This window comes from Chelmon rostratus, chromosome 18, assembly GCF_017976325.1.
Source record: "Chelmon rostratus isolate fCheRos1 chromosome 18, fCheRos1.pri, whole genome shotgun sequence".
Lineage (NCBI taxonomy): Eukaryota > Metazoa > Chordata > Actinopteri > Chaetodontiformes > Chaetodontidae > Chelmon > Chelmon rostratus.
Genome location: NC_055675.1, coordinates 14,447,526 through 14,459,572, shown reverse-complemented (window position 1 = coordinate 14,459,572; position 12,047 = coordinate 14,447,526). Strand labels below are relative to the sequence as shown.

Genomic DNA, 12,047 nt, shown 5'->3' with positions numbered 1-12,047 from the left:
TTTTTAAAAGAGAGAATACTACATACACATTGTGCATTCCTAGAATTAAAGGACATCCACATTCTGCACCTGTCTGCATGCAAACTTAAAAGTAGCGTATCTGAAAACACTATTGCTGTGTCCTCCTCACTCTCTAACATCTCCTTTCATTCTTTCGTAAGCGTCTATTGGTGGAAATGGAGGGCTTCAAGCAGCAGGTTGCAGCGGTACAGCAGTGTCAGAGCGCCCTCCGGCTACCAGAGGAGGTAGTGACCAGCCTGCCAATCTGCCGCACAGCTCAGACTCTGCAGCAAGAGGCCAGCCAACTGCAGCATACCACCATCCAGCAGTGCAACATCCTGCAGGTAGAGGGCAGTCTTCATTTTGCAATTGCTGTTGATCAGCTTTCACGTGCTGGGTCGAATTTGATAAGAAATAACAGAGCCGAGAGCCATTATTTTGTCCATGTATCACATTAATAATCAGTGTAATAAAGACCTACACCACAGAGAAGAAGTGCTTTCTTTGAGCCTCCATCTTGCCAGTATTTTCCTCCATTCCTTTGATTCTGGCCTGATTTTGCTTTTAAGATCATTTTAGTGAAGATTAGCCTGTAGAGGAAGAAGCAATTAACCCTTCTGAGACTGTCTGGAGGACAAACACCAAAAGCATCACCATTTTAACAACACGCACAAAGATTTGAATCGGTGAATGTGTCTGATCTGGCTCAGGGTCATATTTGAGATTAACTACATACACATATTCGTATTTTGAATACAATAATCACGATATTATGAATGTTATCAAGGAAATTTTACCTTACGTAGAAGCTCACAATGAGCAGAGGAAGTTTTTAGCTTTGCTCATCAGACAATATGTTTTTAACACCATCAGTTACAGATACTGTACATATAGGAATCAATTTCATGGTAGAATTGTGACATAGAAAGGTGACCCCTACCTTTGACCTCCCTGGAGAGAGAGAGGCGTCATGACTTCCCTTCAGAGATCAATTAAAAATATCAGATTTTGTTACTGTTTTACAGAATAGCTTCAGCTTTTTTTATGTTTCCTCTTTCCCAGGAGGCTGTGGTGCAGTATGAGCAGTATGAACAGGAAGTGAAAAACCTCCAGAGATTAATAGAAGAGGCTCACCGCATCATTCAAGACCGGCCGGTGTCCACCAATAACATACAGGAACTTCAGGCTCAAATACACCACCATGAGGTGAGAAAGGACACACGCTTTTTTAAACATATTTCAAAACTACAGCAATTCTAACAGCCTTCACTGTTTTTTTTAGTAAGTTTTTTGTTCCATTCAACCATGGATTGTATCAGTGAATTCTGGCACTGATGTTGGCTGGTAGGTCCTGGCTCACAGTCTGCATTTCAGTTCATCTCATCGGTTTTGGATGGGGTTGAGGTCTTTGTGAGGTGCTTTGTGCAGGCCTGGCAAGTTCCTCCACATCAAACTCAGAAAACCATTTTGGTTGGGGTTTGTACTAGAGGTCTTTGTCATGTTGAAAGAGGAAAAGAGCCTTCCCTAATCTCCTACCACAAAGTCGATGCACTTTTTTCTAAAGTATTATGCTGTAGAATTAATATTTCTTTCATTGAAGCTAAGGCATGCAAAATAGCCCCAGACCAAAAGCACACGTTTGGCCATATAGTGCATTTTAAGAATCGTCTTTATTTGCTGTAATAATTTTTATCCACTGAATGCACTGCTCAACAGCAACAGACCCAAAGAGCTTTGGGAGATCGACTGTAGATGAGCCTCAATTTGACATTTAATGAAATGAAAGCGCTGAGGTCTAAAAATAGCTTTTCTAATGAGGCCAACTTCTTCAACTTAAAAGAGCCAAAATCATGATAGACAAGTGGAGTTTGAGATATTGCATATTTCCTGTATTTTGCAACTCTAAAACAGCATAAAAAGACAAGTTGATTCAGCAGGAAATATATTGCATATCTTAGAGTAATTGTGGGCAACCCTTATGCCCTTGTGAGTCAGACTGCATTAGTAGTATAGTCATTGAGTCATTATTGTAACTTAATGTGCAAAATAATCACTTTTATGCTGTTATGCACATTTGCTGTCCTTGCTCCAAGTGGAATCAGTTAATTGATGTTTCTATAAAACTACCAAAGACCCCAGAATAAATACTGCTGATTTAAACCCCCTTGTGTTATGAGAGCAGTTCCGCCACATACAGCGATTCTGGGAGAATATTGTTGTGCCTTTACAAGCCCAACTCACGCACATTCCTCCTTTATCTGATGCTTCATGTAAATATAATCTACCTGGATTCCTGTTTGATGCAGTGTAGATAGTTAGGTGGTTTTCACCTGCGCTATTTAAACCCTGTGCTTTCAGTTGCAGTTGTACTTTGCTGACTAAGTGTGTTTGATCTCCCATGCGGAGAGTGAGATCGAGATGGAGGGGGGTGGCAGACTGAGAGAGGCAAGGGCCTGCAGAGAAACAGATCAAATCTCCCCAGAGGCAACACATTTTTTTATTACATTTCAACTTTCCCTGTGTGGTTCTGGCAGATTTTATCTACTTCCAAAACTTGACAGGGAATATATGAACCCAGGTGTTTGTAGATATTTTCTTCTTACTGCAGTCTCTCCATTGCTGCAGAGTGACTTGGCATGGCAGTGTGTTTATGTCTGAGTTTGATCTCTATGCTGAGCAGATAGCTGCAACTCCACTGGCCCAGTTAATCACATGACCTGATTATCAGTGCATTGACCATCTGCGGGACAGAGGGGGGAGAAGGAGGAGGAGCAGGAGGAGGAGGGAAGGAGGAGCTGGACCCGGCCTGGCTCATACCATAGCTGTAATTTGACACCATCTATGTCACACTGCCTCCCTCTCTCCTTACGGCTCTCTTTTGTCGAAAAGAATCTGCCTCGAGGATTGGTGGAGGACGGAAGGCAGAGGAAGGGGGGGTGCAGGTGATGAGATCACTTCCTGTTTTTCCTTGCCATTTGTGTATGTGTACGAGAGGGACTGTCTGAGGGATTTTGAACTATTTCTGCGAGGGTCTCTCTCTCTCTCTCAACCAAACATCCTGTCTGCTGGCTTCACCACTGTTCTGAGTCACCCGCCTCTGTCCTGCTCTGATTGGCTCAGAGATACAGAAGAGAGCAAGAGAGACAGAGGAAAAAAATAGAGAGAGAGTGAGGCAGTGCTATTCTCTTTCTACGCTTACATGCTGTGAAGCCAAAAGCGAGAGACCGAGGAGAGAAGAGAATGCTTCTGCTCCACTCACTCCTCTCATACCAGCTCCTCATTCAACGCTGAACTAACTCAACCGCCCCCTGTTTTCAGGACCCTATTTAAACAGGAACTATTGATCTTCCATTGTGGACTGAACCACACTCTCCTGACCCTGGGGGGTGGTGGTGTGTCTGTTTGGGGGGATGTTTTGACAGGAGCTGGCCCAAAAGATCCGTGGCTACCAGGAGCAGATCGCTTCACTCCACTCCAAGTGTAAGATGCTGACGGTGAAGGCCAAACATGCCACCATGCTGCTCACGGTCAGCGAGGTGGAGGGCCTTTCTGACGGCATGGACGAGCTGAGTGATGAGGAGCTGCCCACTGCTGTGGCAACGGCCGCCGCCAAGCAGCTTCCAGCACACCCCTCTGTCGTCATGGTGAGTGGCAAAGCCTTTTTTAGACACAATCACCCCCCAGAGACACGCACATGTGCATACTACGTGTTTGTAAGCCTGTTTGGCCCATGTTTGTGTGTGTGTTTGCATGTGTAGCCTCTATCCCTTCTCCCTTTCTGTGCAGACCACTGGTTCTGGTTCAAAGTGGAATTCATGGATCCCCAGGGGTCGTTTTGGGGTTTCTACATGGTGTTTAAGGTCATTGCACAATAGTGTAATTAGTTTAAAGTTATCCCAAATGAGAGGATGTCTGAGGATCACATTTATGATTAAAGGTTCAACTTTAGTGCTCTTATTTTCCCAGGAGCAGTGTACAAAGTTTTATCTGTACAATTCAATTCCAAGTTAACAGCATTCTAAAATTTCTCCAAAATGTGGGTCCCTGGGATGACACTTAATCTAAAATTGGGCTGCAGGACCGACAGGCAATTTTAACTCCAGCTACAGAATCGGCATTTTCTCTCTATTATTATCCTGTTCCTCTGCTTCTATTTCTTTGCGTCTCATTTTTGTATTGCACAGAAATAACCCAAGATTTTTTTCCTAATCTTCTCTACACCTCAAGTGTTACGATTCTGGCTGTGTTTTTGCTGCACCAATACTGTGCTGTGTCACTTCACTTTGCTTCATATTAGCCTAAATCTGTCTGCCTGGTACAGTATGTCGTCCTCGGCTTGAACATTCATTTTTCTCATGTGTTCACACATGAAAAACCGCCTCACCACTGTCTCTTCCCCCGTGTCTTTCTTTTCTGATTCAGATTTCTTCGCTTCCTTGCTCTGTTACTGCTGTTTGTGGTGTGTTTGGTCTCAGCAGGCCAGGAAACAGGATATTACTGCATGAGTGTGTGTTTGTGTGTGAGCGGAGCATGATAAGTTTGTGTGTATGGCAGGTTGCTGGGACTGCTGATATCCTATCCTGATTTGTTATTGTTTGACATATTTAGTCAGATTCTCAGGTTCTAACTAATCTCACTATTTCAAATAACTGAATTTCCCGTGCCGGTGAACTGCTTTTTGTTGCATTGCATTGCATCATAAAACCCGGGAAAAAGTCCTCGGAATATAACAAGGACCCGACTCAGTCAGCCAAGTTCTGCATTAACTGCCAAAAAGCAGCCCAGTAGGCCTTGGCTCACATTTCAGCTCTGCCTCTCTACTGAAGCATGCAGACACACAGACAACTGTGCTACTTCTAGGACAGCTGCTGCTGCTGCTGCTGTATGAACTAACCCAGTCTCTGTTAGCTATGCCATGATTTACCTAGGCTTTGTTGGCCTTGATCTTCCTGTGAATTTTTACTGTTAATATAGTGTTTTTTCACTTTTAATTGTGCTTATGCTTCAGACTTTATGAGTGGTTCTGTTCGAGTTCTTGAATAGGAATACTCCTGGTAAAACCAAGCTTAAATATCCAAGCAAACATTAAAACTTGTCTGTGGTATGAATAATGTCTGGATGCAACTTAGCAGGGAAATGTGTCTGTGATGGAAAGGAAATGACTGTGGTTCTGAAACTGCAACTCCACAGTATGTATGAGTATGTGTGTGGTGTGAGTAGTGTCTGCGTGTGCTTACTGCATGTGTGATTTTCAACTTCCTGGTAATGGTCATTCCTTTCCCCTGATGTATCCTGTAAAAAAAATCCTAGTGGCTCATTCATTGCCGGTGGAATCCAGTGTTTGTCCATTTGCTAACACAGAGCAATGCTACATTTGAACTACATCTTTTTAATGCCATGCTATGACAAAAGCGTTGCGGTGTTTGATATCAATAGCAGTGGTCTCCTCTCAGTGTTACTCGATTCCTCGCTGGCTAATTAATCAGCAATGTTCTCACTGCAATCTGCCTAACCTGCACTCCCCCATTAATTTTTATGCTCTCTCTACTTCTCTGTCTAAATTTTTCTCTTTCTCTGTCTCCTCACTCCTTTGATCTGGGCGTTTTCTGCTTCATCCTCCTCCCCTTTCCTCCACCTGCTTCTTTTGATGTGTGTGTTTGATGTGCCGTGTGTACGCGTGGTCAGATGACAGCCGGCCGCTGCCACACACTCCTCTCCCCTGTGACAGAAGAGTCAGGGGAGGAGGGCACCAACAGCGAGGTCTCCTCTCCCCCTGCCTGCCGCTCCCCTTCCCCGGGGGCTAACGCTGACGCTCCTCTTAACCAGGTACTGCAAACCCCGCCCTGGTTACCCCGAAAGCCTTCAGCATTACCTGACCTGCCCAACTGCCACACTTCCACTATCGATTTTACATTTAACACCCGTGCAGCAAAAAATGTCCATCTTAATGAGTCTCCAACCACATATTTAGTCCTATCATCTTCTATTTAAAATGACTGAAAGCAGTTTGCTATTGGGATGAGATTATTTTACAGTTTTCCACTGCAGATGAGCGTGTCTCAAAGATGTGTTTGTACCCAATGACATTGCTGAATACAAGCATTAATTCCATTTTGTTTTTGTTCATTTCAAAATACTGAAGATCAATGCAGCTAGTGAGTTTGCATTGAAATTATGATACTGTGTTGTTGTTCATTTGTTTCAGTTCCTGTAAGATTTGGAGACTGAATATTGAATTTGTGACTAAATGAGTTGTTAAGATGGACATGCTAACTCTGCACCCCATCCCATCCCCATCGGTAAACAATGACCGCCCCATCATCGTCACTGTCGACACAATGGATGTTTGAAACAGCTGGAGAGTTGCTGCGCTGCCCCTGCTTTCCCTGTTTATCAGCATTATGTTTGCAGATTTTCTTTGCTGAAGAGAATTTGTTTGCCACATGCTTTTTTGCTGACATAAGAATGAGAAGGAGTCATTTTCTAAACCTAGTTCGCATAGAGTGGTCCAGTGGTTTTTTAGCTAATACTGTGAAATGTATAGAGGTTTTATGTCTTGTGATGTGCCAGCGAGCCTATCTGTTGAAAGACTAAAATCAATAAAGTTGAACTATCTTTGGAGAGAGTTTAAACTAATCTCATGGGACCTCAGCTATGCTGCTGAAGTGAAAACATTCCACAACAAACAAAACCGATCCAACGCACAGGTCATACACAGTGCTTTCTACTCTTTTTGGTCCATATTCTTTCTGTGAAAGTATGTGAGCTTGTGATTCACCATAACCGACAACTACCATAATCATTAACCCATAGCATACTGAGTTTACTTGCCATTTCAGTAAAAACTCAAGTGCACAATGCATTACTAAGTTGCATAGAAGGACACATTTTCCCCAAGTGTGGCAATTCATATACGTTGTTGACAGCACATTTGAGAACATAAGATCACAGGGTCACGTGTGCCACAGGGTCGAGGCGCGTTAAGCCGAGCGCCCCTCCAGGAGCTGTACGACCCGTCTATGGAGACCAGTGCTGCTAACCTGGATGACCTGCAGAGATCCTGGGAAACACTCAAGAATGTGGTACGTCACATCATCAGCTGCAAAGATCTAAATGAACAAATCTAATGGTATGACATCAGAAAACAGCTAGAGAAGTAGATTTTAATTTGAGAAATCCTGTTGTTTTGAAACTCAGCAGACTCCACAGTTGAATAGGGATATGTTTAGGATTTGGGACACTTTTTGACATGAATGAAAGTTCACCGATCACAAAATTTGGGAGAATTATATCTTTAGCAAGACTGCACTAATACCAAAATTGGGACTGAAATCAACATATACCTCCAACCACCTCTGCTACCACAAATAAGACAAATAAAGTTACAGTGGGCTTTTTCCCGACTCTTCCTCTCCAGCTGCCATCATTAATTTCCTTCTTTTTCATTCCACCCCTTCCCTCCTACCACAGATAAGCGAGAAGCAGAAGAGTCTGTATGAGGCTCTGGAGCGGCAGCAGCACTACCAGGAGTCCCTGCAGTCCATTTCCACTAAGATGGAGTCCATCGAGGGAGCGCTCAATGAGGGTCTGGAGCCTAACAAGAGCCCCGAGAGCCAGATGGCCGCACACCAGGTGAGAGAGAGGGGGGCAGAGAGATCTGGAGATAGTGGGGAAGTTGTATTTATGATAGAGGATGACTGAGTGCAGTACAGTTAATAATATTTGAAAGTAGTAGTACATGTTAAGTGTAAATTGAAAGGCAGACAGAGGAAATCTGTTGGGAAAAGTTGAAGCTGACAAAAGACAAGCCTGCTCTGAGAAAACAGAGAGTGATTGAGGGGTTTAATATTGCACTAGCCCATGCAATGGTTGAACAGACTGCATGGCACTGCTCTCTGTTGCTATGCCAGCTTCACAGCAACAAGATACAGTTCCTTTTCGTAACGCTACTGTCAGGCAATGTAGACAAACCCTCTTTTACTGCTCCCTCTCACCATCTTCTTGGCAGTCTCCTCTTCCTTTTGTTCCACATTTTCGTCTCTTTCAAATCTCTCTTTTTTTCAGACCACTTTCTTTCTTTCACCTCTCACAGTTTTCTGATCTCTGTCTTTCCAGGCTCTGATGGATGAGATCCTGATGCTGCAGGATGAGATTGGTGAGTTACAGACGTGTTTCTCTGAGGAGCTGGCAGACAGCGACAGCGATGGGGAGGCTGGTGACCAGCTGGCTCTGCAGTCTACTCTCACCGTGCTGGGAGAGAGGATGGCCACCATTCGAATGAAGGCTTCTGGGAAGCGGCAGCTGCTGGAGGTGGGCGCTCGAAGATGATGTTCATTTACATCTCCCAAATTTGCACACATTCGTTCCCTTCACGCACGGAATCTAACATGCCTGCCACATTGTGACTGCAGGAGAGACTAAGTGAACAGCTGGAAGAGCAGCGACAGGAACAGGCGCTGCAGCGGTACCACAGCGAGGCCGAGGAGCTCGACCACTGGTTGCTCAGCACTCGTGCCACTCTAAGCTCTGCTCTTCAGCCCCTAAACGAAGACCTGGACATGGAGGAGCAGCTCATTGACTGTCAGGTAAGATTTAGATTTCTGCTATTATCAAAGGCTTAACTGACTGGCAGATTTGGAGCTGGAGGATATTGAGTTTGGTTGACTAAGATTCCCAAGGATGACAGTTTTGCCCATGATAGATAGTGGTGTATCCTGCTGCTCTCCTGATATGTGTAGATTATAAACAATTTCCTCAACTGACACAGTCAAAGAAAACTTTTGATTCCTATGACTGCTCCAGTTGCGCTACGAGAGTCTGTATGCTACGGTTTTATTGAGAGGGAGCTATCAAAGGCAAGAGTGAAGTATCTGCTTCACAGCTCCAAGAAAAGCGTCTATTCTTAGATTCATTCCTTTAGTAGTTATATTGCTGTTACTATTTTAGTCACATAAACTGTTCAATTCATCCTCAAAAAAACTAAAAAGGGACTATTTCAAAACAGTACAGAATCGGAGGCTCTGTTGTCCAATAAATAGACACTTTTCTAAGATTAGGACTTTGGGATTAGGATTAGGGTTTTTCTCTGTCTCTCTCTCTGATTACCCTCCTAACTAGTACTCAAACATTATTCTCCCAGCCTAAGTGTTGACCCACTCATCCTGTTTCTATGGTAACATAACCTTTATCTGAGGGGTTATTAGCACTGTAGCTAAATGGTAGCATTGGACTCTGATCCATTGTCACGTGTTCTTGTAAAGATTTTATTCAGGTGTTTGAAATAGGAAATAATATTCCATTGTAACTATTGTACCTTGTGTACACATGTAACAGAGTTGACTTCTATTGTAACCACAAATCAACTTCTGAGAAAAGAGATTACAAAAGTGTGCTTACGTAGTGCCCCGAAAGTTCACCTGGTGGAGCTTGCGCCCCATGTACCATGTATCTTTCAAGTGCTGTTTTGGCAACTTTTCTGTGGAACCACAGAACTTCAACTCTTCTCAGCAGTAATAATGTTATTTCTGTGACTCATGCAAAGGAAACCAGTGTTTTAAAGTGTGTGTGTTTGTAGCAGCTGAGAAGCAGTTTAAGCTGATTAGAGCTCACATATGGCTCCTGTGGAGCTCAGGTCTGAAGGATCTACCCATGCGGATCCTCATCTCCAGGGGGGTCAAAACTGACTGCAAGTGTAGCTTATGACAGTATAGATGCATTGGTTTGGGAGACATGTGAGGAAAAAAAGAGAGATGAAGCGAGGAATAGGAAAAAGAAAGAAACTGATGCGGGGCAACTTGGGCAGGGAGGGGAGCAGTACAAATTAAAGAATGAAAAGACGAGAAAAAGTAAGAAATTTCAAAGGCTTTGATTGGATAATGTTCAAAATACTTTGTCTTTTGAATGTTGTATTAGATGAACTTGGTTTCTACACTTATTTTTTAGTTATTTTTGCACCTCAGTTTTGTTTGGCGACTTTAACTTTGTGAGCTGTTGGAAACTATTCACTAAACAACCGCAGTGTGGTCATTTAAAGACTGCAAGGAAATCAACACACTGTAAGCAGCGTAAACAGAGGCTGTCCACCTTCCCATGGAATGACACAGTGACAGAATTGGATAGAAGGAAAAGAGTTATATGGTGACACTCTATATTTTAAAATCTCCATTTCAGCCAAGGGCCCTTGTATCCTCATGTGAAAGAAGGGGATACAGCCTTAATCCCCCTCTTTTCCACCTCCACACAATTGCACCACCTTTCACACACAGTCGGGACACAGAAAGGGAGGGTCTCTCTTTCTGTTGTTTCTCTTGTTAAGAACTGTGAGAGGAGAGTGAGTGAGCGGGATATGTTGAAAAGTATTTGAAGGGAAACAGAGTAAGCTTGAAAAAGAGTATGAGAAGTGGATCTTAACAAGAGTGAGACAAGGAGAGGCAGAAAACAATGAACCTGCTACTGAGGGAAGCTGCACGTATACGGTCCATGCTACGAAAACTAAAAGCTCCATTCATTAAGTTTAGTGGAGCTCTACCTGTCAGTCATGTAAACCAGTGGTTCCCAGCCCAGTCAGGACCAGTCATTATAGTTTTAGATTTTTCATTAGTTTTTATTCTTATTTTTAATTGTTGTTTTCAATTTACTTTAGTGTCACTTCGTTTCCAGAGTGGGTTAACTCATTTAGGTTTAGTTTTCTTGTTTGAAAATGTTTATTTCTTGTTTAATTGTTAGTTTCAGCATTAGTCTTTTTTATTATAATATGGGGGCTATTTGTCATGGGCAACAATTAAAAAGTTCAGGAAAGGTATAACAATATAAACACAGCACTTTGTAAAGGCTGTAATGTAATTAGCTATGTTTTTTTTTCAAACCTAGTTTTAGTTTTTAGTTTAATTTAGTAAACTATAATAACCTTGGTCAGGACCCCCACAAGTGCTCAAGAGTTGCATGATAAAAATGAGGGGTTGTGAGATGATTAAAAGGATAAGAACCAGAAAAAACATGTTTATGCCACATGAAGTTATGTTTATCTTTTTTAGGGTTTCTTTTAATCTCTTCAAACTGTTCAAAGTGTGTCTGGTGAATTACCATATAATTGTACCTTTCTGAGCATCTAAAATAAAATAAAGAGACCATAAAACCAAAAAGATTGGGAACCACTGATTTAAACATCCCAGAAAAGCCCTTTAATGTTAAGAAACATAATCTCATGCACCATACATGGTGTGATTACACATCTTGATGCAGGGATAATACATATTGTCAGGCTCTCTAAAAATATAGAGCAACACTAGTGAAATGAAGAATTGGTACCTATGTTTGGCCTGTGGAATCTGTGCCATAGTTTATAATAACTGCTGATTATTGATGATGAAGGCATATTCCAGGTAACTATGCAAGGAAGATCAATTTCTTTTTTTTTTCCGTGAGTACTCTTTTGACAGGTTAATGCAAACAGTCCGGATTATGAGCTGGCTAGTAGTTCATATCATCTGTGACTCTTCCCTTTCCAGAATATGCTGTTTGAGATTGAGCAGAAGGTGTCGTATCTGTCCGAGCTGTCCGTCCACAGTGAGAGCTTGCTGCTGGAGGGTCGGGCCGAAACCAAGGAAGAGGCAGAGCAGCTGACCTTCAAACTGCGCTCCCTCAAAGACAGCCTCATGGAGCTGCAGCAGATGCTGCAGGACAAGCAAGTTGACATACAGGTAAGATAAGAGATCACGAGTGTTTTGTTTAACCACCATCTGTGTTCATGTCCCCTCATGTTCCATACCTTCAGTTCCCTTCCCTTGTGCAGTCCCACGTATTTTTACATTTCCAAGCTTTTCCCAGCTATCCGTCATTTTTGTTGTGCTGTGCTGCATTATGTGACAGTGTGTAACCGGATCAATGGCAGTATTGTGCAAATACTAAAGGTCGTGACATGCTCCTTCATAACAGTCCACTGTTTTCCACAATGGAACAACAAGAGCCTGTGTGTCTCACAATGGGCCTCAAACAACAGACAAAAGGATGCTACCTCATCACATGCTAACACTAAATCTACCGCATCA

At 42.8% G+C, this 12,047-nt stretch overlaps 1 protein-coding gene across 1 annotated transcript in view; it reads left to right on the top strand.

Moving 5' to 3' along the window:
- syne1a (spectrin repeat containing, nuclear envelope 1a) overlaps positions 1-12,047 on the top strand; it is a 109,502-nt gene that overhangs the window by 67,307 nt on the left and 30,148 nt on the right. Inside the window, exons 89-97 of the mRNA XM_041958052.1 lie at positions 162-344; positions 1,063-1,206; positions 3,423-3,644; positions 5,686-5,826; positions 6,969-7,082; positions 7,471-7,632; positions 8,116-8,310; positions 8,412-8,585; positions 11,508-11,699. Coding sequence (XP_041813986.1) covers positions 162-344; positions 1,063-1,206; positions 3,423-3,644; positions 5,686-5,826; positions 6,969-7,082; positions 7,471-7,632; positions 8,116-8,310; positions 8,412-8,585; positions 11,508-11,699 — 1,527 coding nt within the window. The remainder of the gene's footprint in view (positions 1-161; positions 345-1,062; positions 1,207-3,422; positions 3,645-5,685; positions 5,827-6,968; positions 7,083-7,470; positions 7,633-8,115; positions 8,311-8,411; positions 8,586-11,507; positions 11,700-12,047) is intronic.